This window comes from Sylvia atricapilla, chromosome 21 (genome assembly GCF_009819655.1).
Source record: "Sylvia atricapilla isolate bSylAtr1 chromosome 21, bSylAtr1.pri, whole genome shotgun sequence".
NCBI lineage: Eukaryota > Metazoa > Chordata > Aves > Passeriformes > Sylviidae > Sylvia > Sylvia atricapilla.
The window spans coordinates 4973431-5001097 of NC_089160.1; the positions used below are offsets into that span (position 1 = coordinate 4973431).

At 50.8% G+C, this 27667-nt stretch overlaps 1 protein-coding gene across 2 annotated transcripts; it reads left to right on the top strand.

Moving 5' to 3' along the window:
• The first annotated feature begins 278 nt into the window (after window positions 1-278).
• Window positions 279-27667, top strand: CD99L2 (CD99 molecule like 2). Of its 2 annotated transcripts, XM_066334062.1 has the most exons (12): window positions 283-394; window positions 818-1012; window positions 13751-13816; window positions 15095-15142; window positions 16517-16612; window positions 16828-16908; window positions 17773-17865; window positions 19445-19507; window positions 20542-20580; window positions 20722-20835; window positions 23275-23340; window positions 23778-27667. In XM_066334062.1, exons 1-12 carry the CDS (start codon window positions 337-339, stop codon window positions 23840-23842), a joined length of 984 nt encoding a protein of 327 aa, XP_066190159.1. In that variant the 5' UTR covers window positions 283-336; the 3' UTR covers window positions 23843-27667. The 2 variants fall into 2 exon arrangements, with proteins under 2 accessions (XP_066190161.1, XP_066190159.1); XM_066334064.1 differs by lacking the exon at window positions 20722-20835 and having other exon boundaries at window positions 279-394.

A 27667-nucleotide genomic window follows, 5' to 3' on the forward strand; every position in this document is an offset into this window, starting at 1 on the left:
CGGGGAGCCAGCAGCAGCAGTCCCGAGCCCTTTCTCCTTCCCTGCGCCTCTCCCCGCCGCTATTTCTGCCGCCCGGCTGAGCAGGTGTAGGACCGCCGCGGGCCGGCGGCCGCCCCCCTCACGCCCGAGGGAGGGAGTTTTGGCCGAGAGGAAAGAGCCGGCGGGTCCCGGGGCACGGCTCTCCTCACAGACACCCCGAGGCGGGGGCGCGGCCCGGCGCGGAGGGCGGGGGGCGGCGGAGCGCAGCGCCCGCCCCTCACGGCCGCCCCTCACGGCCGCGTCCCGCCCCGGCGGAGACGGCAGCCGAGCCCGCGGCAGACACAGCCCCGCCGCGCCATGGCCGGCCGCCGCCTCCTGGGGCTGCTCCTGGCCTTCTCCGCGCTGCTGGCCGCAGGTAGGGCCGGGCACGGCGGGAAGGGGCGGCCCGGGGGGAATAGGGGCCCGCGGGGAGCGGTGCGCGCATGATCGCCGCGCCGGGCCCGGCCCAGGAGCCGCGGAGCCCCGGCCGGCTCGCCCCGCGGGATGCTCCCCTGAGGGGCGCAGGGTTTGCGGGCCGCTCGCTGTGGGAGCTGATGGGGCTGGATATTCCGTGCCGTAGCACGGAGCGTGGCCCGGAGGGGGCTCGCGGGGCCCGAGAGAAGCCCCTCGGAGGGGCCGCGGCTGGAGGATGCGCCCCCGGGGCTGGGCTCGGCTGGGGGCTGCTCCCCTCGGGCCGCGCCCTGCGCACAGCACCCCGACTCCGCAGCGATGGCGGGGTGCCAGCCTGTGCCTCAGGGCCGCGCCGCAGCCAGCCTTGGCCCCCTTTCCTTCTCCGCAGCCCCAGCCTGGGCTCTGCCCGCCTCCGGCCCCCTGGCCCCGCCGTCCCCGTTGGCCGTGGGGCCGGTCCCGCACGGTGCCCGCAGGTCGGCGGCTGGAGCCCTGCGGGAGGTGACGGTGCTGAGCGCATTTCGGAGCGCGGATCCGCCTTCCTTTGACAGCGTTACAGCGGGGTTTGAGATGTGCGATGCTGCAGGTATAAAGCCCTGGAGCAGCCTGGGGCGCAGCTAATCCTAAAGCCAGGTAGCCATGGAGTCATCGCCAAAGGAGTTTGGGTTTGTCTCTCTGCCCGCTGAGCTGTTGGATTAGCGGATTCTCTGTGTGACCCAAATTTGCCAGGCTGCTGGTTGTATTCTCACTCTTTTTTTTTTTTTTTTTTTTGTCCCACTGTTATTTCTGCAGATCGGAATAGTCTAACCCAGAAATCGGTCCCAGCTGAGCAGCAACTAGGAAGGAAAAAAAAAAATCTTGTTTTTAGGAGGGTGGAGAGGAAGGAATTAAGATCAAGGCAAAGCTTACCGCAACTCTTTGTCTCATTAAAAAACCCCAACAGTACTCTTAAAAGACAGTGTATTTAAATTGAAAAGAAAGGTCTTTCTAAAGGTTATACAAAGAAAATAGACAGCAATTATGGAAAAGGCCTCTGGAAAGTTTCTCTAAACAAAATCTGCTGTTAGCTAGGAGGCACCCGGCAAGCACAGACTGGTTAGAAGGTATCAACATCAAAGCAGATAGCGAACTGAACCCCCAGCAGGTTTTGCTGTTGGAATAGATTAGGTTTTCCATAAGTCAGCCTGGAATTAGTTTGTTTGCATTTGTTACTTACCTGTTTGGCCCGGAATGGTAACAGCGTGATACAGAGTTGCTTATGCTGACCAGGCTAAGGGCTGCATTTTTAATTGGTGTGTATCAGTTTGACAGGCTGAGCTGAAATGGTGCATAAAATCCCGATTTTAGGTTAAAATAAAAAGAAATCTGATTGGTCAGTACCAAAGCTGTTTGCATTCTGTGTTGTTCGCAACGTGGGGAAAAAAAAAAAAATCTCTTCTGTTTCGTTTTGGAGCTCTTGGGCTGCAGAGTCCAGCTCTTAAATATCCTTGGCCGTGCTCGTATCAAAACGAATTTCACCGGAACGTTCATAAATCATTCCTGCCAGCGTGAGGCTTCGCAGGTAATTGAAGAGCATTAAGTTTGTCTCCTGTCCGAACTGCTTTAAATGACCTCTCCATGGCAGTGGCTGTGTAGCGGCGAGCCCTGCCGACACGGGACACACCGAGCCGAGGTGCTGCTGTGCGGCGCTGCCTTTCCACGTGGCCTCTGGGTCCTCCCCCGGTGTGTTCCGGCAGCGGCTCTCCCGAGCCATGGCTCAGTGCCTGCTCCTCCTCCTCTCTCTCCCAAAATGTGTTGGAATAGCTGTACAGCGCCCCGAGAGAGCCTTGGGAGCCCTTCCCCAGCTGAGCACTGAACTGGCCTTTTGGGTACCAGCACAACCTCCTGTGCCCATGGGAAGGCAGTGGGTTTCCCAGGCAGGGCATCCCATGCCATTTCTTCAGAACAGCAGCAATAGAAATCACACTTCTTCATTGCCGCTATTCCCTGGCTTTTTTTTTTTTTTTTTTTGGCTTCATGCTCTGAAACAGCTGCACCAGCAGTGCTGAAGGCAGGCTGTGGGCAGTCCAGTCTCTTGGAAGCTCAGAGATTTACAATTTTCTGAGAACTGAGGATAACAAACAACAAAATCAGCTCTTACCGTGATTCCTGCAGCTGTGGTCCAGATGCACTAACTGACACAAGACTGATGTGTGTCTTGTCTGAGACTGTCCGGTAAAGCAGGAGCAAACTTCACTTTTTCATTGAAAAAAAAAAAAAGGGTTGGGTTTCTCTTTGATCAGATTCTAGTGCATTTCCCTTCGTTCATGGCTGTGTGTTTCAGTGCCCTACCAGTGGGCTATCAGACACAACTGTGCCACATCCAGCTGTGCCTCCAAGGTGCCTCTGCCCACAGTCCCTCTGCCTGTGGCTGCAGTGCTGGAAACAGGCACTGCCTGTAGGGCACCAACCCATTTGCCAGTGCTGCTAAACTCTGGAGTATTCCCAGTGTGTTGAGGAGCAGAAGCATTTAAGTATTTTGAGACGGTGGAGAAAACCAAAGTCCTGCAAAGCTGTAGCCAGAGGCAGGCATTCTCTATGCCAGCACGTTGCGTGGTGTTTGAAATTCACAGATCTGTGACTTTTCCGGAATGTAGTTATGTTTCGTGTCTGTGAGTCGTCCAGGGTTTTCCACATGTTTGTGGAAAACACTAAGGGTCAAACGAGAAACTTTCTGCTCTTGTTATTTTCCCCTCTCCTGTCCTCAGTCTCATAAGCCGGTGCAGAAATGCATTGATGTGTTTTCATGGAAAGCTCACAAATTGGACATCTGGGGGATTTTTGGAGGGAGCACAAGGTTTCCTCCCGCAGGCCAGGCAGAAGGGGCTCGTGCAGTTTTTGTGCTTCACATTTTGTAAGAGAAGGTTGAAGAAAATCTTCCCCCTGCAAACGGCGATAAGAGCAGTTGGGCGTGTCCTCCAAAGTCGCTGTCCCAGCACTGATAAGCTGTGGGTCACCCGTGTCTTCACAGGCAGCATCTCCAGGTCACCTCTCCTCTCCAGTGTGACTACCAGCACCCAGCAGCAATTACAATAATGACTTCAATGTGAAAGCAACATTAGACAGCAGAAGAAATAAAAAATATATATTTGCTGTATATAACCATTGCACAGATGGCTGCAGCCACTGCGGGCAGCTCCACACCACAGTGCCCAACGGAGGGCATGGAGAAAGCAGAGAGGAGCCATCCCTTTTCCAGATGTTTTTTTTTCAGGTGTCTGGACTCTGCTTTGCACTGTGGGTGCAGCTGGCAGAAAAGGGGGTGCCAAGTGACCCTGTGTCTCGTGCCCCATCACTTGTTAGGGTGTCCATCCCCATGGATGTTCCAGAAGAGTTGCAAGGAAGGGTTATTTGGAGTAGAAGAGAAAGGCTTGCTTTGGCATTGTTGTTGAAACTAAAGGAGATAGCAGCACTGTATAAAGCTAAAAATCTTTGTTATAATACATTATTGTGTTATTAAAGTTATAATTACCAGGTATCAGTGGCGAGTCAAAGTAATACATTTAAAGAATAATTTTTACTTAGATAATGTCTTCAGTGTGTCTGACAAAGCAGGAGAAGCCAAATTGGTTTTCTTACAAATTATCTCTGATCTTGGAACACATATGCATTAATTAAATGTGCCATGCTCAGATATTTATGTACATAGCTGTGGAAATAATTAATTTCCATGGTTCTGCTTGTACTTTGAAACTTTTTCTTCTACCAGCCTAGTGATAAATGTGCTTGGAAATGGCTGTTTAAATCTTGAGGTTTTTTCCCCTTCTACAAAAATGTGGATTTTTTCTTATATCTGTTGCAAACATTTCAGCCCTTAAAGCACATAAAACAGAAATGTCTATTGATCTCCTGAGTTGACTAGAATAAACTTTTAGAACTACTTGGTTTAACCCCAAATTTCTTTGCTTCTTGGAAGAATATCTCCTGGAGGTTTAAGGCATTAACTTTACAATTAATTAAAGGAAAAACTGGGGTTTTATTAGACATTGCTTCTGAAGCCACTCAAATAACAAAACATATGTTTAATAAACCATGTAACACTGATGGCGAAGAGAAAAGCTTTGCAATAATTCCTTTGTAAGCTGATTGATACAGTTCACAATCTGTGGAAGTGCTCAAATAGAGGAAAATGGGAGAAGATGAACGTGGCACATCAAAATGTAGAACATGAAAGGACTTTGAAAGGGAAACTTCAAAGTTGGGGGTCCAGATGCTGGAGTCACTAGCTGTGATTTAGGATGTGAGCACAGGAATGTGCCTGTTCCTGCTGAGGGAACAATGCTTTTGAGGAGAAAACAAAGTCCTGATACAAGCCCAGTGGCCATGGCAAAGACAGAGGCAAGTGCTGCTTCTACACTCACAGAGATTTCAGTGGAGCTGCTCTGGGTCAGCTTTGGGTTTGATCTTCTGAGAGCTCAGCCTGCTGGTGCCATGGGGCTGAAGTTAATGCTAATACACATTCATGAAACTGCCTTGCAGTCACTCCAGACTCCTTTCCCTTTGCTTTTTAACCTTGCCGAGGAAACACAGAAACTTACTGTGGGAGGAGAACTGGGGCTGCAGGCAGAAAGCTGATGCTGAGTGTGAGCTTTGTTTCCCAACCACATGAGCAGCATCTTCAGGGCAGGAGAAGGCCAGGTGCTGGAGGGATCTGGTGTGGTCACCACGTAAATGTGTAAAAAAAAAACCAACAAAAAAGGCAATCAAAAGCAGAGGCATTGGCAAGATTTTGGAGGTGGTGGCTCAGACAGGGAAGAGGAGACTGGGAACAGTGCCGTGGGTAGGCAAGGAGGGTGTAGACAGTGAGCACAAAATACCCGATGTTTGCATGGGGAGGTGCTGTGAGAAGGCAGAGGCAGCAGTGGCCAGGCAGGAGCTCTGCAGTGCAGCTCTGCTGACAGGACAGACAGATCCCTCAGCCACAGGAGAAGGCTGAGCCCCCCTGTGCTCTCCCAGAGCCCTGCTCCATCTGTCAGCATTACCTGACTCTTCATTCCCACTACTGCTCTGCTTCTGATTTTAAATAGCACAGTATGACAGGAGCATCACACATCCCAAGTGATGAACCAGCATTTTTACTGTGTAATTCCCTATTTACCTACTTTTAACTACAGCACCTCCTCTTGATCTTTATCTGATGAGAAAAATCTTTCTCCATCGGGAATCAGGTGATAAGCATTTAATCACCTTCTTCGGTTTTCCTTGGGCTCCTGCATCATTGACTTTGTCATCCGTTGTTCTGCACTGAGAGTTGTGAACAAAGTGCTTTTGTGCCACAGTTTGTTGTCTGGTTGATAAACAGGCATCTTTGGCTATACACACGTATGTACATGCTTACACATGTAGTCATTACTTCATGTGTAAGCAGAAATCAAATGTCTAATGTGAATGTACACTGTAATCTTTCTGGGCGGACAGCAGGCAGGAAAACACAGAAGCAGCTGTTGTGGTGTAATCCCAGCTGGCAACTCAGCCCCACACAGCCATTTGCTCACATCCCCTCCATTGGGATGGGGGAAAGAATTGGAAGGACAAAAGTGAGAAAACTCACGGGTTGAGATAAAGGCAGTTTACCAGGTAAAGCAAACCAAGGGGCTCGTTCCCCACTGCCCATGGCAGGCAGGTGCTCAGCCATCCCCAGGACAGCAGGGCTCCATCACCTCAACAGTGACTTGGGAAGACAAACACCATCACTCCAAACGTGCCCCTTCCTCCTCCTGCCCAGCTCTGTGTGCTGAGCACGGGGCCACATGGGCTGGGACATCCCCTGGGGCACTTGGGGTCAGCTGTCCTGCCTCTGTCCCCTCCCAGCTCCCTGGGGAGCCTCTTGCTGGTGGGGTGGGTGAGGAGCAGGAGAGGCTCTGGGTGACAACTGCTCAGTGATAACAAAAACATCACTGAAATATTACCACTGTTCTTAGCACAAATCCAAACCACAGCCCCATACCAACTTCTATAAAGATTACCTCTACCCCTACCCAAATCACCACACCCTCCATTTTCAGCCCTGCACCCACAATTACAGGAGGAAAAAGAACTTGCTGTGCTTTTGGACCTTCACTAGGAATCACAAGTGAGCCAGGGCCCATGTCTCCCACTCTGTGCCTGCTAAGGCTGGGTCAGGGCTGGGGACTATTCCCTATCCTGTGCAGTTGGTTCAGTGCTAATTTACCCTTCACCTCTTACAAAGTACTTGGGGGAATAAAATAATGATCCTGGCCACATCCTTTCCCCTTTAAATATATACTTTGTTCTTCCTCAAAAAGTTCCCAAACAAACAGCAAGAGAGTGGAAAGGAAAACCAACTCCCTTTCTTATCAGATACACATTTAAGTTATTGAGGGTTACCTGGGGCATTTTCCCACAGTCCCAGGGAGGGTCAGAGATTTGCAGAGCTCCTGTGAGGGCTAGGACAGGCTGAGCTCCTCCTGCCCTCCTTAGTCCTTGGCCACAATATCCTGATACCCACTCCAGACACAGGAAATTGAGCATCACCCCATCTCCATCACAGGTACAGAGCTGGGCTCAGGCACACCCCAGAAGGGGAGGAACCTTAAATATTGATCTGGGACTAACTGGAAGCAGGTGTTGGCAGCACTGTGGCAGAGCCCTCATTGACACAAACCTCACAGAACAGCTATCATATTAAAGTTGCTTAGAAAACTTCACCTGCTCCGTGTGCTGAGATGGCAGAGAGCCCTGGAAACCTGGAAAGCTTTGAGTGCTGATACTGAAGAAAACTGTTTCGATTGGCACCTTGTGTTGCCAGAGCAGGGACCATCCTGTGATGGAAGAGATGCTGAAACATTTATTTCACATGGGGTCAGAGAGGGGACACTGCTGTGGAGCCAGAGATGGGGCAGACCCGGCCATCAGCTGCCAGCCCAAGGCATTTTGTGAGAAACCCCCGTACAAAGCCTGCCCTGGCTGTGGTCCTGCTGACCTTGATGGGGCTTTGCTTTCCCTCAGAGCTGTTTAGGGTTGCTGCTGGCACCCAGAGGTGTTTGTCTGTCTGTGGCAGGGTTCCTTGCAGCCTCCATGCCAGCCCCTGCCAAACAGGGCAGGCTCTGGGCCAGCCAGTTACCAGATGCAGCTGTTGGCAAAGACAAGCCAAAGGCACTTCCCTCTGGGGTTTTAAATCTTGCTGTGGAGGAGTGGGAAAGGCTGTGCAAGAGGGCAGCAGATGAGAAACTCCTCCCTGCTGTGTTTTCTGTCTGGTGTCTGCAGAAGGACCTGCTGGCAGCTCCCGGTGTGGCCGTGGCAGCACAGACTGAGCCCCCAGCTGCTCCCTCGGGGCTGTGGGACAAGACAGGGTGTGCAGGGTGCTGCTTCTGTAGGTGCTTTGGGAACAAGCTGGAGGTCTGTCCTTCCACACAGGTGGGGAGAAGATGTGTTCAGACCTTTGTGTAGCCCTCAGCGTGGTGCAGGCTGGATGGGCACTGCATCCCTTGAGCATCCAGTGTGTGGCCAGGCAGGTGAGGGCTCACCTGCTCACCAAGATGCCCTTTTGGCCCTGCCCCACACCGTGGTGCCAGTAACGTCTGCTGGGAAGGAACAGGCTGGTTTTGCTGGTCACGTTTTCCTCACCAGCTCCATCACTCCTGCTGGGTGTAGAGCTTATTGGGTACCACTGCCAAATAATTTATATTATTCCTAGTAAGCCTTGAAATCAAATTGCAACAGACACCTGCTTCTGATGCAGCTGCCCCAGCGCACACAACCGTGGTGTTATCCTGTGGCTTAGAGCCCAAGTGAGGTGTGTTGCCCTGAGCTGCAGACTTCAGAGCTTGCACTGGGGCTGTGCTGCCTCTCCTGCCCTGTCCCGAGGCACTGGCTGGAGGCAAGGGCACAGCTGGGGTGGTCCTGGAGCTGAGGTTCCCAGCAGGGACCTGAGGGCAGCGTAGGCTGGAGCCTGCACGGGTCAGGACAGTGCTGCCCTGGCTGTAGTGGAGGCTTTTAGGCATTTCCCTCAAGAGGTTTCAAACACAATCACCATCACTCCTTCCACAAAGAGAAAGTCTTCATTATGCAAATTCTCATCTTAAAGCTTTATTCATGTGCTTCCTGGCAGGCTTTCCTTTAATCTCAAGAGCGAGATTGCTTGGAATTACCATACACCCTTGTTAATTGCATTAAAAAAAAAAATTCAGCAGAGGTTGTTTTTGCCATAATCAAGAGTGATTTTTGATTAGTACTTCTGAAAATCAAAATGTTTCACTGAGAATAGAGAGCAAGGACGGCAGCATTCCCTCATCCCCTGCAAGGAGCAGGGGTCATCCCAGCTGGGGGAATGTGTCCCACTGCTCTTTACTGGTCATGCCCTGGGCTGGAGTGATGTATCCCCACCATCAGCTCTTGGTCCCACTGCTGGGGGGGAGGCAGGAGGCTGCTTCTGCCACACCTTGCTTCCCAGCAGAGCCCTTCCTTGCCCTGGTGGGCTGCTGACAGCTTGTTTGTGCGGGGAGGGCAATCTTCCCTGGCAGACTGGGAGTTCAGAGTCTGCTTTTCAAGGCAGAGCTACCTCGAGGAGGAGGAGGAGGTGTGTGCTGAGGAGGCAGCCTGGCCTCTGTGCAGGGAGCAGTGCAACTGCACAGGAGCTGCCCCACCAGCTCCAGGGAGCACTGCTCTCCCTACACACATGGAACTGTGCTTTGGCCTTAGCAGTCAGCAAGAATTTGGGATTTGCAAGTAAATTTCCCACACATTTGGCAGTGGCTGGGGCCAGTGCCCAGACAGCAGTGGTGGAGGCATTGGTGAGTCTGAGGCTGTGCTCTGTCCTGACAGGGATCTGCTCTGCTCTGGCCGGTGGTGTTGTGCCATCACCTACCCCAGGAGATTTCCCTGGGGACACTCAGTGCTGCCCCAGGCACCCCAGCTGCTGCAGGGCAGAGCCATGCCCATGGAGGAGCAGCCATTTACTCCCCACAGACTTTGGGGCTGTGTCTCTGCTGAGATGGCAGAAACCCCACTGCGAGGATGCAGCCCAGAGGTCCAGCAACACAGCCCTGCTCCCAAACCCCTCCTTCCCCAGAGCCTTGCCCAGAGGTCCCAGCACAGTTGTGGATGCCCAGCCTCAGGGAACCACCCGTGTGTGCCAACATCATAACCTGGAGCCAAAAAGATGAGGTTGGTCACCGGGGACACCCTTTTTGGCTACCACAGTACTTGCTCTCCTGCTTTCCTCCTGTGTGGATGCATAAAAGTCAGGCAGTTGGAATTACTTTCTGCTGCCCTTGTCCTGCTTTGCATTCTCCCGTAATCTCCCGGGCTGTCAATCTCGTACCGTCGCAGGCTCTCTATTCCCAGGGAAGCCAAACACATATATATTGCACAAAGAGATCCGTGGGCTGGTGCTAAAAATGGAATACACCTCTCTCCAGTGCTGCAGACGGCCTGGCAATATACTGGGTGTGAATTATGATACTGTAATTCAAGCTTTGTCAAACAGTGGGGCTTAATTAGAATATATATATAATTGTAAAAACTAAAAAGCTGACGAGTACAATTGTGTGTTTGAGCTGCCTGCTACTGAAAATAATGAGGAGAGAATACATTAAGGCACAAAAACCTTCTGCCTTCAAAGAGCAGCCAGCTCTGATTAAAAATACTCCCAGCAAGGCGAGGGGACTCAGCAAGAGGTGGGGGGGCTCTGCGGTGCTGGTTTGGCCATAACTCTCAGCCCTGTTCTGTAGCTTCTGCTGGACACAGCTGCAGCTTTGGGGTCCCCCCACCTCCCCACTCAGGCTTTGGGGGATTCATACTGGGTGCCATGATGTCCCAGCTTGGCCTCTGTGGATTGTCAGATGAAATAAAAATATGGAAAGCATATCTCCTTTCCCTACTCCCCCCTCACCTGAGCTGCAGTCCCATGGGTGCTCCACTTGGCTGGTGGCACACAGGGCTGGAATTGCCTCCTGTTGCCCCAGGATGTGTGTATTTTCTCCCAGCAGCCAAAGAACAGAGTTCTTCCAAAGACCCAGTGCAAGGCTAGGGAAAAACATGACCCAAACTAGTCATCAGCCCCAGCAAGGATCCCATACTGCTCCCCAGCACTGAGCAACCAGCAAAGGGGGGTTTGCATATCACTGCTACTGTGGCCCTGTAACAGGTTGTTGGTGGGGATGTCCTACAGGGAGGTGACATGTCAGGGCATGCACAGCCCTGACTCTGCTTCATGGTCCTTATTCAAACTCTGCTGCAGGTCAGCAGCTTGTGACTGCTGATGTGTAAGAATGGGCCCCAACCTCTCCTGAAAAGTATAAATATGTACAGATACTTTGTGCTGTGCATGGGTCTCCATCAGAGGATGGGCAGAGTGATTGTGGAGCAGTGTCAGGGCCCCAGGAGCAGAGGGATTGCACAGGACAGGGCAGGGATCAGCAGTGCTGCCTCCAAAAAACCTGCATGTGCACGGTAAACACACATACTGAGAGCTGGAGGGGTTTTCAGTGTCTGGCCATGAAGTACCAGATTTGTTACCACTTAATAACAGAGTAAAAGAACGAGGAGAGCATTCCATTCTTATCTGTTGGAGTGAGCAGGGGAGTTTGTGTGCCTGTGATGGCAGCGCTTGGTTATTGATCTATAAAGGGTCTCATACATCTCTGTAACACCCTTTGCATGAAATAGAGATGTTGTCAGCTTCAATTAACTGGCAGTCCCCAATGCCTAGGGGAATCTTGGAAAAGGATGTTGGTTTGCCATGGGCTGCACTGGGAAAGCCCTGGTTAACAGGCTGTGCCAAGCACTGCCCTCCTTGGGGAGGTTTTACTGGGCAATTCAGTGCATCCATAGTTTTCCCATCCCTTCCTTGGGCAGCATTCCCACCTCTCCTGGGAAAGCCCTCAGGGTGCAGCTCCAGCCAGGACTCTTTAGCAGTATTTGTTTACCTCAGCCCCATGAGGATGGAGGGCCCTGAGCACCTTTCACCCCCCTTGGCCCCCTCATGTGCCAGCTGGCACTTTGAGAAGTGGTTTTGGAAGGGGCACCCTCCTCTCATCCTGCAGGGAGAGTTGCCAAGAGGAGCTGTCACCAAATCCAGCGAGGTTATTATAAGTCCTTCTTAGCTGGCAGGTCCAATGAGCCCCACCAAAGCTAAGGGGAAAGAGCCCATTTTTTGGGACACTGTTTTCCCTGCCGGGTCCATGTCCCCACTGGGGAGACATCTCTGTGCAGCCCCACAACCCCCCAGCCTACACACCCCACAGCTGCCCGCTCCTCCTCTGGGTGTTTGTGCTCCTGCATCAAAGCATGGGGAGGATACACTAACACAGCAAATCACTGCCTTAATATTGACTTAATCATGGAGAGCAGAGGGAGCCAGGGAGAGGGAAGGGAGGGCTCCTGCCATACTGATACGAGCTGGTGCTGCCACCACATCCCTCCTGCCAGCTCACATGGTGACAGAACATCTTCCTCTTTCGGCTTGGTAACGCTTCTCATCCCACCAGAGACGCGATGTGGGTTTCCCCTTCTGCCTATTTTTAAGCCTGCTTTTAAATAGAAAGACAAAAGTGATGGAGGCCTGTTAGTTCCTGGAAATCCAGTAAAAACTTGTGAAAAGCCATTCTGGGAAAGGAAAGCTGCACCAAATTGTCAGACTGACAAGGCTGGGGCAGTTGGCCAGCACAGTGATGAGTGTGTTGAGTCTCTGCAGGGATGGTGGTGGTTTGGCAGCCCCTGTGCAAGCCCTGGAGCTGGGCAGGTGTTTTTCAGCACTGTGGCTTGTGTTGCACGTTTCTGACTTTGCTCCTTCGCACTGTCAGACTACTTGTTAACCCTGCAGCTTCACCCAGGCTGTCAGAGCAGGAGGGCGTCGCCGGTCTCACAGTGCCAATATTTCACCAGCAATAAGGCCCAAGAGGGAAAGATTTTGGGAAGGGAGGAGAGAGGCATGGAGGGAGGCTGAGGGTGGCAGACACAGCCCTGCTGTGCTGAGCAAGAGGCTCTCTCTCCCTGTGGATTTCACAGGGATTTTCCCTGCATCGCCTGCTGCCGGCCGTTCCTGCAGGCTCACGGGGGAGCCTTGGCATCATTCAGCTCGATGAGAAACACAGCGTGGGCTGGGACACTCCTGCACACACCCCTCCAGCAGAGCCTAATGTCGAGGCTTCGCCAGGAGGGAGAAGCCCACAGCCACTTCCCAACCCCTGCCCCTGCACACACATCACATCCATCACCCTCAGGGCTGCTGAGTGTGCCTTTAACAGGCAGCAAATGAGATGAGAGGTGATGTGTGAGTAAGTGGAAGCGGAACTGCAGCTGTTGCAGTACTTAGTGACCACTCTCAGTAGAAGTTTTTTCCCTGAAAGGCTGATACCTGCTTTCTGATGGACCGGTGCCTTCCCATTGTTATTGTCCTTGTCAGTAAAGCTTTAAATTTATTCATGAAGCACGCTGGAGCTCAGGTGGCAGTAGCTAAATCCATTTAGCAGTAGGAATAAGAGGAAAGCCATTTTAATGTTCTCTTGCAGTGCTGCAGTACTTAGCAAACCCAAAGGATATTAATTACTCAGCATGCTCCGAGATGTAAAAGCATGAATTTATCAAGACAAATACATTCAGAACTAGGGTAAGTCAACAGTAATTAATGCCATGCAAAAAAGAGGTGGAGAAAGGAAGGATTAGCTGGCCCTGTTGCAGGAGAAGATGATGTAGCCCTGAGTTATCCCTGGAATATGGGACTAGAGTTGTGGTGAGGCATCTCTAACAAAATATCTGCCTGTGCCTGTCACGTATATGCCTGGGATGGGGGGTCTGGTCCTGGCTCACATTTCCAATGCAGAATGATGCAGGCAGCCTCTGAAATGCAAAGTCGTGCTTGGCAGCCAGCAACAGCTTTTTCACGCAAAACCTTTGATGTTGGAAGGCACTTGAGAAGAAGAGGGGCATAGGGCTTTTTTGTTTGCCACTGAATTTGTCTGCACTGTCCCAGTGTTTTCATGGTGTTTAGCAATCCTATAATCATGAGCACAGCCAGAGATGAGTGGCAGCTCGAGAGATGAATTGGTAGGCTCTCCTTGACAAATTTAAGCATAACATGTGTCTTTATACCACGTCCATTAGAGCAGACAAATGGAAAATCCAGAGATGACTGCTCTGCATTTAACAGTCACAGCATCTGGAGAGGGCTGATGTCTTCCTCATCACTGGTGTTGGGTCAGACTTGGAAAAAAACAGCAAAAAACTAAAGCAATTTGAGCAAACAAGTCTAGCCATACCTTATTTAAAGGTGTTTTAGTCTGTGTGGAGTGAGTACAGCCCAGTGCTGATTTTTTGTCTCCAGGTCATGGGGATGATGCAGATGACCTCAACCTAGAAGATGCCCTCTTTGACATTGTCACCAGGCGACGTAAGTCACATTTCTGCATTGTTTTAAAGAAGAGAAAACGAGGAGATGTTAACAGATGTGATTTGTTCTTTGGGATCTGATGCTGGTGGGAGGTAGGTAGAGAATACAACTGCCTCATCCTCTCATCCTGGGAGACACAGGGTCTGGGTCTGCACTCAGGTGGAGCTGGAGACAGTCCTGGGGACTGTGTGGAGCCACAGAGGCACAGCACACCTGTGTCCTGAGGTAACAATGGCAATGAACCTGCCCTTTTGGCTTCCTTGCATCCCTCAGTAATGCCTGCCACCAGGCCTGGCCCAGCTCTCCTGCAGTGTGCAGGACAGACCCTGGGGTATCAGACTTGGCCACAGAGCTGATGCAGCTCATCGAGGATTTTGCAAAAGCCCTTTAATGCAGCACGTGAGAAGACCTGGTTAGAAATGACTGATGGCCACCTCATGTGGAGAAAAAGTGGTGCTCTCCAGGCTGGAGTCCCTGCAGTGAGAGAAGGGAAGAGGCAGGACTGTCCCCCTGGCCTCCTCAAGAGCTGCATCCCACTCTGGATTCATCGTGTCAGCCCCAGAAAAAAGCAAACCAAGGATCTGGAGCTGGGTCACATCAAACCATACCAGCACACTGGAAATGAAGGCCAGCAGCACCACTCCAGTCTAATGGAAATTAATGGGAATGGAGCAAGCCACAGCTCTTGCTCATCATTTATTCATATACTTGGTAATGCCAGCCACTATTAATAGGCAGGGGGTTCCATATTGCTCCCTCCCCCCTCAGTGGCTGGCTGTAGCTTGTTTTAGCCCAGGAGAGGCCAGGGGGGCTGGGATCTGAGTACCAGGGTGTCACTGAAAACTCTCCAGCTGACAGGGAACCTCCTGTGCATAACACAGCACAGGAAATTATCTGTCATTGCACTGACTGACCAGACCAGGGACACCAGAACATTGGCAACTCGCTGCTGCTTTCTGCACTGTTCTGTGCAGTGTCTGCTGCAGTATCCTGGAGCCTTAGGGCAGATTGCTGCACTCCCTGCTCTCCACCAGCTGGGATGGGATCCTGGCTCAGCTCACGGCAGCAGTGCCCTGTGGAGCACTGGGCTCCATTTTCACCCATGGGCAATCCTGATCCCTGTGGCCACACATTGTGTGCAGGGTGTTCCAGAGCCTGTGCAAGTACAGATGTCAGAAAGTTGTGGTGAAATCTTTGCCATTCATTCCCAATCCAGAGGTGAAGTTTTTGGTGGTGTCCTGTGACTAACATTTTTCCTCCCCATCTGTTTTGTCACAGCCACTCCCAAGGGCCCCAGGAAGCCAGCAGGTGGGACCGGTGGGTCAGGTGAGACCTTCTTGCATGCACATCATCTCAGCTCAGCGTGGGGTGAAATTCCCATGGCAGTGAACTGTGTGAGCCTCCATGGGCTGTCTCAGCACCTGCTTTGGGACCCCTTTATTTGCCCATAGAGAAGCTGGAGCTGGTGTGTGCACCTGCTCTGTTCCTATGCAGCCAGAGAAATGCAATATTGATATTTCTGTCCATGCTGAAGGTGAGGTGGCAGTGGAGCATTTACAACCAAGGCAGAATTTCGCACACTTTGCAGTATTCTAATGGAGAAGACACAAATCACTGCTCAGCTACACAAGGGCTTTTGTTCCTGTCTGCATGGCACCTCCTAGCTTTCCTTTCAGAGCAAGTCCAGAGGATATTTTCCTTCCTTGCTTCATTCCAAGATATCCCCAGCCTCCGTGGAAAGTCCCATCTTGGTGACTCCAGGGGAGAATGGGTGTCTGACTGTTGGTGCACATCAGATGTGCTGGCTGGCCAGCTCCCAGCAGTGCCACGGTTGAGGAAGCTCCCTTAAATTCACACGGGGTTTGTTGCCAACAGCTCCTCTGGCTCAGTTCTGGCCAAAGAGTCCTTGTTAAAAATACAGCATGGTCACAGGAGCTGAAGGGTTGCTCAGCCCTGCTGGAGAAGCCTGCAATAAACTGCATCAGAGGAGCTCTCTGAAGTAAATCCTCTCACCCCTGCATAAGGATCTCGGCACAAATTTAGGCATATTCAACTATCTGGTTCCTTGGCCACCGTGGTCTTTGCTAGGGGCAAGAAAAGCCAAGTGCCAGAGGCACAGGCAGGGCTTCAGTGTTTGGATCACAGTGCAGATGAGAGGCTGTTCTACCCAGTAAACTCCCCCTGAGGAATGGACACGTGGAGGCTGAGGCTTTGTCTCAGCCAGTTGCTTCTTCCCCAGGGAGTGTTTTTTGGATGAACAGATTAGTAGACTCCTGTGCCCTGGCCCATCTCTGTGCATGCCCTGCTCAGCTCAAGGTCACTCACGGGCAGCTGCACAGGGAGCAGTGTCCAGCCACTGACCCAGGCCCACAGCCCCTTTTCAGCTGCACCAGCTCTCAGGAGATGCAGCAGGTACCAGCAGGACTCCCCCAAAAGTTAATTATTTGGGGATTGCTGGGGCTGGGCAGCAGCCACAGCTTGGATGGAGAGACTGAAATAGTGGCCAGGCTTTTCTGAAGCTTTTGTGATAGGTGATAACTGAGCAGCAAAGTGGCTGAATGCCCTTTCCAGCTCCAGCCTGATGTGGGAGGCCCTGGCAATGTGCAGCACCATTGCCCAACACCCACAGAGAAGGCTGTGTGCCAACAGCCTTGTGCTGTCCCCACAAACAGGAGTGTAACAATCCCTTCTCTCCTGCAGACTTTGATTTGGCTGATTACTTTGACACGCCTGTGGAGACCACCACCAAAGCAGCCAAGCCAACTCCCAGGCCCTTCCCCAGGCCAGGGAAGCCAGGTAATGCAGAGCTCCCTGCAGGCTGGAGCATCCCCAGGGCACCCAGAGGGAGGGGTGCCCCCAGTGCCAGCTGAAATTGTGAATAAAGAGCACTGAGCTGGCCCTGTGCAGCCCCAGGCTCCCAGCAGGGTGGGGGTTTCCCCACACAGCACTCATCTGAACCCACCTTTTAGAAGGTAACATCATTTTGGTCTTTTTTTTTTCCCTCCCCTCAGACAGTGGCTTATGGGATGTCATACACACCACCACGACCAAGCAGCCAAAAACTACAAGAGCCCCTCCTAAACGTAACCCAGGTGAGTATCAACTCCACAGCCCCTGCTGCTTCATTCCAGCTCTGCTGCTGGCACAGGGGGAGGGTTTGGGGTGTGCCATGATGGTGGCACTGCCCTTCACCCTGGTATTTCTAGCCTCTGGTCTGTTTGCTCAGCTGAGACACCTTGAGAAAAAAACAAATACCAAAAACCACAGAGAGGACAGGGCATCTGAACATTACCCTGCATTTCCCAGGGGACCTCAGTGTTTTCTGGACCTGTTTCATTCCTGTGTTTGCTGGAAGGCTGTGGGGTGGTTCTGACACCCACAGGCTCAGGGCACCCTCTCAGCTGGGTGTTTTGCTGCCTGCCTAGGCAGGGTTTTGTTTTGGATAAGATAAACTCAGGAGTGCACTGGTGGGAGGGCTGAGGAGCTCAGTTGGCTCTGTGCTGGCGTTTTAGCTGCTGTTTATCTGAGACAATATCCTCTGTTAGAGCCAGGCAGCTCGTGGGATCAACTGAGCATTCACAGAGGAAAATAACTCCAAGGAATCAAGTCACAGGCACGTGAGCATTGTACAGCCACCTCCCTCCCTTCCACTGCCTGGGCCCTCAGGGCACCAGTTTGGCTCTGACTTTTCCTACTGGCCTCATTTATCCAATTGCCTGGCACTCCAGCTGTGAGGACGCTTTCTGCAGGAAGGACACAGCACTTCCCACCACAGCAGTGTGAGGGAATGGAACAGGAGGGGTTTGGAAGATCTGCCACGAGTTCCCACAGCAGAATTTGGAAATGCTTCTGTCTGGAGCTTCATCTCATTCAACAGTGTTTTTCCCTGATTAATGAATTAATTGCAGAGCTCCTTAGCCTATCACCAAACTGCTAACCCTGGTCTTATTTTCTAGCAAAGGACCCTATGGATCTTGACTTGGCTGATGCCCTTGATGACAAGAATGACAGGAAAGATCCTGGGCGGCCGGACCTAAGGCCAGGTGAAGGTAGGCTGACCTCTCCTCTCTGTCCTGCTTGCTACCAGCCCTGCTCTTCCCTGGGACCTGCAGGAGATCCTTCCCAGCCTGACACCATTTCCACGAGGTGATGGGATAAAGAGAAACAGGTGCTGCCTGGTCCAGTGTCCTGCCCACTGCCAGCATCCACCCCCCTGTCCTGCCTGCTCAGAGTGGGGACATTTCCACAGGCAGCTTCATCCTGGGGAATGAGGGGCCTCTTCCTCAATGGTCCCTGGCAGAGAGGAGCTCTTCCTAACAGCTTGCTCCCTGTCTGTGTGCAGGATTTTTCCCCCCAGGGTCTCTTCTGATCCATTGTGGTGGTGGTTGTGTTGAGTTCCCCCATCCCTGTTCCCAACAGCTCTTTAACCATGGGCTGCTGGGATTCAGAGTCACTGCCAAGGTGTAAATCCAGAGCAGGCTCAGGTCCTGGCCTAACACACCCTATGGGCTGGGAGGGTTCTTTTGCCATCGCTGAAATCCTCTGGTGAATGAATCATTTGTCTGTGAGGATTGTTCCCCTGAGCACTGGAGCTGGGAAGCAGACTTTGCACGGCTGCTTTATTGATGTCAGGATGGCTGTATACCCGCTCACATGCGTAATTAACAGGCAGGTATTTTATTACATTGTATTAACTAGCTGACTTGTCTGCACTTCGCTGTTCTGGGCTTGCTGAGTTTTCAGGCTCCTGCAGGAAAGGTTGAGGTGTTGAAGTGCTGGAATGTGGCACTGGCCACAAACCAGCACACACATTCCCCAGCTCCCTGCACTGCCTGGGACCTCTCCAGGCTCTGGCATAGTCTGGGCTTTCATTCTTTTCACACTCATTACTAAGCTCATAAATCTGTTTTTTTGTAGTAAGCTGATGAATAAGGCAGTCTCTTCCATGCTGTTAAGGCAAAGGAAAGCCTTCCCAATGCACAGCATCAGAGGAGGAACCTTTGACTGTCTCAGCTCCCATCACTCACCTTGCTGCACCCCAGGGTCCCCTCTGGGCCTGGAGCTGAGACATTCAACAGCACCACTCATTCAGCTGCAGATTCACAGGCCCTGTTTCTCTGTATTATCCTGCATTAATTAGACTTGCCCACTACGAGGGAACTTTTCCACATGTACCAAAACATGCTGGTGCTCAGTTTTCCCCCTGGACTGTTCTGTCCCTCTGAGAACTATGAGGGTCAGCTCCTGATTGCAAGGTCCCAGGCCCAGCTGGTGCTGGGCCACAAACCACTTCTTCCTGCCTCCTCCACTCTCAACAGAGGCTGAACACCAAAACATTGAATGAGCTCTTAAATTATCAGTCACTTAGGATTGTCAATCATCATCACTCTTAAAAATCAGTCATTTCAGTTAAAAAAGATTACAGTAGCATATAAAGTAGTCACTCATTACCTCTTCTATGACCTTAAAGTAATTCAGGGTTAACATCTGGTAACTGTGAGAGAAGCAGTACTACTTTTTGACCAGTCCCAGTTCCCAAGTGGGGATGGAGCAGCCCATGATCCCAACCTCTGGCACAGCTGTGGCTCCCTCAGGTGCCAACCACTGTTTGTTCTGTTCCTTTTAAAGGATTTTCAGATGATGACCTGGCCAGCATTGTGGATGGTGGCTACAGCCCGGACAAGAAGAAGGGTGAGTGGTGACCTGTGTAGGGTTGTTTTCTTTAGCAGTCCTGGCTCAGGATTCCCCCCAGCTCCTAGAGAGAGCCCTGAGCACAGCAGTGCTCACCTCCATGGCAGGGGCAGAAGGGCCTGAGCCATGGAGCCAAGGGAAAAGTTGGGACAAAGTGATGGGATAAAGAGGAACCAAAAGCCTCAGTGATCACACCTGGTGCCAACCATTGGAGATGCTTGGTTTTGATTCCCTGGAGGCCCCAGCCACGAGGGCAGACAGGAGCTGTGTCTCCCCTATCACCTGGTGCCACGTGTGAGTAAATACCTTTGTTTGCCTTCACCACACAACCACCTATGTCTGCAACAAGGGGGAAATCCAGCAACAATCAGATAAGCCATTCACAAGGATCCACAGCATTAAATATTAAAAGCAATCACATAAAGAGCTGAACACCACGAGCCTAATCAACATTTAATAAATCCCTGTGCCAAGGACAAGACGCATCAGAGGCATTAATACAATGCTGACCTGCTTCCATAAATTCAGGATGTAAGTGACTCAACAAGGACTGCAGTTTCCAGTGGGAGCAGCTTCTCCTCCCAGCCCAGTTTCTCCACGGAAGGTGATGTCAAAATAGACTTCAAGCCAGTTGAGGGTTCCCTGACATGATGGGAAGTCACCTCCCTGTGATGGTACCCATGTGCTGAGTAACATCTGACAGCCCTTCAAGTGTTCCCTTGACACTGAGCAGTGGAGGTGAGGGTAATTGTCAGACACAGGCAGAGGTGGCCCATGCACAGGATCCCCCAAAACTGCCCCCGGGCACACAGAGGGGGAGGAGCAGATCCAAAGCCCTCAGAAGCAAAGCAAGCAGCCCAGTGGAGTGTGGGGCAGCAGAAATGCTGTGTCTTACGGAGATACCTGCCCACCCCCAGGCCAGAGCTGCCCTGCCACCCCTCTCCTGTGTGTCCCCTGCCTCCCAGCACAGCAGGGGGAGCAGAGGGGTGCAGGGGCACTGACAGGGTCACTGACACAGGGTTGTGTCTCTGCAGGTGCCAGCGGCAACACCGACAACAACGACTACAGCGGAGGTGGGTGTCACAAGGTGACAGGGGAGGGGGTGTGTGTGTGTGTGCTCTCACCAAGCTCTCTGTGCCCCACAGGGCAAGGTGACACAGGAGGGTGCTCTGTGTGTGAGTGTGCCCTCACCAAGCTCTCTCTGTGCCCCACAGTGGCAGAGACAGGGACAATTGCTGGCATTGCCAGTGGCCTGGCCATGGCGCTCATCGGGGCTGTCTCCAGCTACATCTCCTACCAGCAGAAGAAGTTCTGTTTCAGCATCCAGCGTAAGTCGTTCCCCAGCAGCCCAGGGCACACAGAGCAAAGCCCCAAGCACAGGTCCCTGAGCCCCCACCCCATGTCAGGCTTTGCACAGACAGGAACCCACCTGTGCCCAGGGCCCACTGCCACCCCCAGGGCTCACACTGCTCCTCACACCCCACACAAACACAGCCCGAGGGCAAACCATCAATATCAAACACAGTAAATGGGAAAACCCCCCACATCCCACCCCAAAACAAACAAACCAATCCCCCTTCAAATCTCAGCAAGCAGTAAAAACTCACCGGGCTGCAGGGAAGGAAACAGGAGCAGTGTCTGCACCTGGGGCTTCAGCCCACTGCACCCTCAGCAGGTGTGTGACAATCACTGCAGTAAACTGCAAATTAGGCAGCAAAACTCACTATTACATTAAACACCCTTTGCACGAGCTACCCCTTAAAGCTGCTTGGTGCAAGCATTGCAGGAGAGTCCTCACAGCCTCAGCCCACAGCACTCAGCTGACCATGGTGAGCTCCTGCAGCTCTTTTTGGGAGGGAACTTACAAGCAGCTGAGTTACAAGCTCTTTTTTAAATTAATCAGTTGAAATCTCCTGTGAGTCCCATTTGCTCAAGGGAAAGGGTGTTTGGGGTTGGAAATTTCTGTTGGAATCGTGCTATTTTCCCAGTTGTGCCTGAAACAAACAGCATTTTGGTAAATTAGATCAGCAGGAAAAGTCACATGAATGTGATGGAATGAAACACCCTTGTATATTCCCCTCACTTAAATGATATTTTGGCAAGAAGAAATAATAAAAAAAAATAGAGTAAAGGCTTTGATGAGGAGAAAGCTGAGAGACACAAAGCCCCAGAAAGGCAGCAGGAAATTAAAGTTAATTATAAAGGAGGATTAATTTAAGCCATCAGACATGGCATGCTGGGCTAATGTCAGGCCTTAGATGCATTGCAGTGCATGACAGAAATCTTAAGAGCCGTCAGCTGCTGCAAAAGTGACTTTTTATTGAAAAACATAAATTGCATTTGGTGTTATTCCAGCAAAACACATGTCTGGTGGGGGCAGTGGTGGTGTGCAGTGACCACTCTCCTGACACACGGAGGAACAGGCTTGGTTCTGTCTCTTGCCCAGCTGTCCTTCAGCTTTGAGTCCCTCCAGAGGAGCATTTGCTGATGATTCCTCTAAAGGACATGCACAAGGCTGCCTAGAACTCTTCATCCCACTTTCTTTTCTTACACCTCACCTTGTACTTGCCAGCCCTGCCCTGGGCTGTGGCTCAGCCTCCTGCTGTCCCTGAGCTCTGGCTGTGCCTGGGCAGGGTGGAGCTGGACCTCTCCTGCCTCCACAGCTGCTGGCTGCAGTGTCTCTGCTGCTCTGGGGACTTCATGGGGTTTTCTAGCCAGTTCAAAACCTTTTTTCTTCTCCTGTGTCTTGGAGACAGCAGCTGCCCCGTTGCTGCCTGAGGCTCCCACCACACTCCTTTGGCTTTGGCCCTGGCACCATTCCCTGCCTCCCTTTGCTGGGAGATACCAATGGGCCCTATCCAAAACTGGTGGTGAGGCACAGCCAGTACCTGCCACACCCTGAGCCACATTTAGATGTGCAAACAAGTTATAGATAGCTAAAAAGTGTGTGCTGCATGGCCTCATTGCCTCAGGCTTCATTTACAGACCAGCACCCGAATCCCCTTCCCTGGTCCTTCTCTAATGGATGCAACAGTGAGCACGGCACTCCCACCTCTGCCTTTCCCCACAGAGGAGCTGCTGAGGATGCCTGAGGTCCATGGCACACCCCAGACTGTCTTAATTCACCTCCAGCTCTGAGCTGGACCACCCCCTTTCTCCTGCCCACCCTCCTGCAGCTACCAGTGCCCACCAGTGCCCAGCCTTGCTCCTCGGCTCCACTTGTTGATAAAGTTGGGAACTTCTTTGCATTTCAATAAGGGACTTACTCGGGATTTGACACCCCACTGGGATCTTGCTTCATCACCACAGCCCCGCTCTGAGCTGCTTCTCGAGCTGCTTCTTGGAGCTCTGCATAACTTAGCTTTTAATGAGGCTGTGGCACATCTCAGTGCCGAGGCACAGCCCCACTGCACCGCAGTCCTGTCCGGGAAACCTTCCTGCCTCCCTCCTCCCAGAGCTGAGCGCCTTAGACAGGAATTAGCTGGGCTGTCTGGCCTGATAAAGATGAAGCAGGAGCCTCAGACAAAAGAGCTGCTGCTGGAGCTGTGCCTGCCAGGAGCTCCATGGGCACTTTGAAACGCAGCAAGTCTCAGCACTGGCTGTTGGGTTGTTGAGGCTTCTGTGCTGCTGTCACTGCAGAAGAGGTTTCAGAAAGGTGTCTCGGCTGTTAAAGCTCTTAGGAGCACTACCAGAGTTTTTTAAGGCATCAAAGCAAATAATTTGACTTTCTGCCCTTGCCATCTCACTGTGTTTATTGTACTCCTCAGAGGGACTGAACGCCGAGTACGTGAAAGGAGAGAACATGGAAGCCGTTGTAAGCGAGGAGCCCCAGGGTGAGAGCCTTGTCTCCCTTAGCCCTGCCTGCATCCCTGCACAAAACCAGCTTTACCCGGGGACTGCCTGAGTGCCCCCGCTGCTGCATGGAGCTGCTGGCTCCCTTTGATGATGGCACCGCTTAGGTGATGCTACAGCATTTGTGCAACACCCACCCCAGTGCTTTTTACCCCTTTACTCACACAAAGGAAGGCCTGATAAGAGCCCGAGGAGCTCAGGCTGCAAACGATGGCAGTTAACATTTAGCTTTCATTTAGCCATTGAGAGTCTTGCACAAGAGAAGCATGATCTTCCTTTCAGTGACAGACAATCGAGGCTGCTGCAAAGGCTTTTCCAGTGTCACATGCAATCAGGCAGTGCTGGGCACCCGTTGCTTGTGCCCTGGTTCCATCCTGTGCTATTGTACTCACGGGTTTTCCTCTCTCTCTCTCCCCAGTTAAATATTCAGTCCTGGAAACTCAGTCAGCAGAACCACCAAAACGAGACAGTGCGAAGATATAAAGCGTGACCCAGGGCTAGAAAATAGTCAGCAGCAACAGAGATCTTACATGCTTGTAATTTAGCTTTTAATTTAATTTGACTCCAAAGCTATTTAATGTGTATTTAGGCTTGAACTGGCTTTTTATTGCTCTAGGCTTTAGGGTTAGACTGGTAGCACGTGTTTATTTTTTGTGAAGAGGTTTATGTTTACATCGAAGTAGTAGTGTAGGATTGTTGTGCACTTGGATGGAAATCCACAGAAGGTCCTTCAGCTGTGGTCACTTTTGAAGAGCTTACAGGTATGAGGACAGTGAAGTGCCTGTAAATAGCAATCCAAAGCCAAACCCTGCAGAGCCTCCAGCCACCTCCTGCCATCGGCTCCGGGCAGTGTCACTTCCAGCGGCAGGGACAAAGCTGCACGTTTCCTGAGGCTGCCCTGCAGTCCTTCTGCAGCCACACCTGACAATGAAGTGCCTATGGTGAGTCCTCGTGTGGGGCCTTGGGCTGAGCCAGTGACTCCCTGCTCCCAACCAGGAGCTGAGGATGCTCCACCACCACCACCCCGCACTGGGCTTCTGACCAAAGGACCTGATTTTCACAGCAAGTCACAAATACAGTTGATAGTTGTGTGTGCAGTGTTCAGTTTCAGCAAATGCCGTCTGAATGCTCCACTGTGCTGCAGATATCAGCATGGAACTGAAGTGATACGCTTGGTTTTCAGCTGCGCCAGGGGAATATTAGGTTAGACATCAGGAAAAAATTCACTGAAAGAGTGAATGGGCACTGGAATTGTCTGCCCAGGGAGGTGGTGGAGTCACTGTCCCTGGAATGTTTAAAAAAGACTGGGTGTGGCACTCAGTGCCATGGTTGAGTTGATGAGCAGGTCATAGGTGGGACCTGATGACCTCAAAGGTCTTTTCCAACCTGGTTCATTTTGTGATTGTTTCTGAGCTGAGATACCTACAATGTTGTCACCACAGTTAAAGCTGTGTGCATATGGCTGCTTTCAAGGACGGGTTCAGTTCTCAGTCACTCTAGGACAAGTGGCAGATTTACCCAAAGGAAAATAAACAAAGCAGGTATCTGTTAAGACCCTTAATGCTCAGTACCACAACAGAAGTCAAGCTTAACAAGATGCAGCCCCTTCCTTTTATCAGCAACTATCAGGAGTGCTCCCAGGCACCCAGAGGCAGAAAAAGGATTTAAGCTTCACTCTTTGTGACACTGGCTAAGTTTTAAAAGAGGCAGTACCTCCTGAGAGCACGAATCCTCCATCACTGCCCTGCATGGGGTTCCCGCAGCTGCCTGGGGAGCGCTGGGCTGTGAGTGGTGCTCAGCAGGACACTGGCCTCAGTGCACACACAGCCCCTGCCACGCTGCCAAACCGCTGCCTACACCCGACCTTCAGTGTCTTCACTACTTCTGTTTGGATTTCTAATCCCTCCCCAGCAACCTCTTTGACTGCTGCTAAAATGTGGATGACTGCCACTTTGCAATACATTTTTCCAAATCGATGGTTGCTTAAAAAGCATGCTCTCAAGTGAAGGAAATGCCACTTTACATGGTGTAAGAAGTACTCACTATTTATATAGAAGCCTGAAATGTAAGCATTTTGTACGGGTTTGCAAATTCCGTGTTTTATGAAGGTGTGTTAAGAAAACGAAGCCTTTCAGTGATGTACAAATTCACAGCTTTCAGGTAGACATGACTTCCAGAAGGCCCTGCCAGGAGGTGAATGAGCCCAGGAGCATTGCTGTCTAACAGCTCCATTTGGAAGGAAATTGCCTAGTAACTTGGTTAAGTATTTTGCAATAGCTGCACAATTCTTTATGCTCTTTTTAACAGTTGCATTTTTAAAGCCTTATACTAGCTCTGGCAGAACAGCTACCGTGGTTTATAAGGTGCCTCACAACTATTCAGAACACTTAGGCTACAACAATACTACTCTGAACTACTGCTGCTTTATGAATGTGTTTGGAATAGGAAAGAAATGTTAATAATTGGCTCAGATAATGGAAGCATGGGAAAGAGATGGGATGCACAGTTTGCTCACTCCCAGAGAAGGGTTTTCACGAAGGAAATTGGTCTGCAGGATTTGCAACAGGAGCTCAGGTGCCGGCTAAGCCACACAGCTGAGTTTGTGTCATCTCCACTCCCAAGCACCAGCACTTGTTTTTTGTTCTTACCCAAACACGTTTGAAAGCTGTAGCATGAAATGTGTTTTCTCTAAGTTCTTGTAGATGAAGTGTTACAAAAAGGCACTGAGGATCACCAGAAGCTGTTTTCCCAGCTGAGTGCCATAATTCCTCCTCTCACTTTGCAGTGACCACGTTCCTGCAGCTGCAGATCCCGGGTTTTACCCTGCCCTGCCTGTTCGACCAGAGTCAATAGTCAGTGTGTTTTAAAGAGTACAGCACCTTCCTCCTCTGGGGAGCTCTTACACAGGGCACACAGGGAGCACGAGTCTAATTCAAAATACTGCAGGTCACAAAGGTAACAAAGAAAAGCAGCAAAGCTGTTCCTCTGGAAACCCAGCCCAGGGTTTGGGGCTCAGGAGCTGCTGCTTTGCCCAAGGCTCCTCTACTCTTTCTATACCACTTACACTTGAGTGTAATGTGGGTATGTGGAAATCCAAAAATGCACAGTGAAAGAAAACACTTCCAATGTGAATAGTGACAGAATTCAAGATTTCTTTCTCTAGGATTTCAAATAGAAAAATACTTGCAAATCCTGCAGTAGAGAAATTAGGCTTGGCCTTCTCCTCAGTCTTAGTGGTCAATGTCAGCAAAGGCTCAAATGATGTTTTCTTGCTGTTTGTCCCCTCTTCCATCTGAACTGCCACCAGTCTCTGAGGAACAGGGGGTTTATACATCACCTGTATTTTAAGCATTGTAGCAACTGAAAGGTTTCCTGTGAATTTTCCTAGTAGTGATCCAAGTTCTGGAACAGCTGACCCAGCACTGACCTCTACTTTTGTTTAATTACTATTTATTCACTTTAAATTGGGATATGGATTTTTAAAAAATCCTGCATTTAAGCTCTGTACACATGGCATGAACTTTCTTGTCCTTTATAAAAAAGGCAATAAACCACTAGAAAATTGGTTTGCTTTTTTATTCCATGAGTCCCAAACCTATATATACAGATGTCCTGAGAGTTTTTGTACTATGTATGCTGTGAATTCTTTTTTTTTTTTCCTTATGACACCTCACTTCTAAAGCTATTTTAAATGGCAATAAAATGATTCAGAACAGGTTTGTCAAAGGTTTGACAGGGAAAAGAGAAAATTGAAAGAATTCAGCTGGCTCTTTTCGTGTTTATTCTTTCAATTACTTGCATTTTCCTTTGGCAGTACTTCCTTTCAGACTCCTCAGCTGAGAATACTCTGACGTGCATTTCAGATCTTTTTGGCACTATAAACTCAGTCATTTTCATGCAACCCCACTAACGAACCCTTACAAGTGCTCCACTGTCATCCTTAACTACTCATTTGTTGTGATAAAAGTGGAATTAGTCCATAGTACTGATTCAGATTCTGAAAAAGAAGGAGCAGTCGGCAGGCTGAGGCTGTAAAAATTGCTCCTCTGACAGATGAGCTTCAGGAAGAAAAGTTCAGAAACAAGGGGGTTGTGGAATTAGAGAACCCTTTCTTTTGAGGGAAGTTCTAACTCAGAAGCAAGACAGATTCTTGCTGCTGAAGAAGTGACCTGCACCAAATGGAAGTTGAATGTTAATGCTATAACAAAATACATTTTGTTAATGTGTGTGTAAGGGTCAGGGGGGTAAAAAACAGAATTTAACTACCTTTGGAAAACACCAAATAAAACCAAGTTGACTAGAAAGACA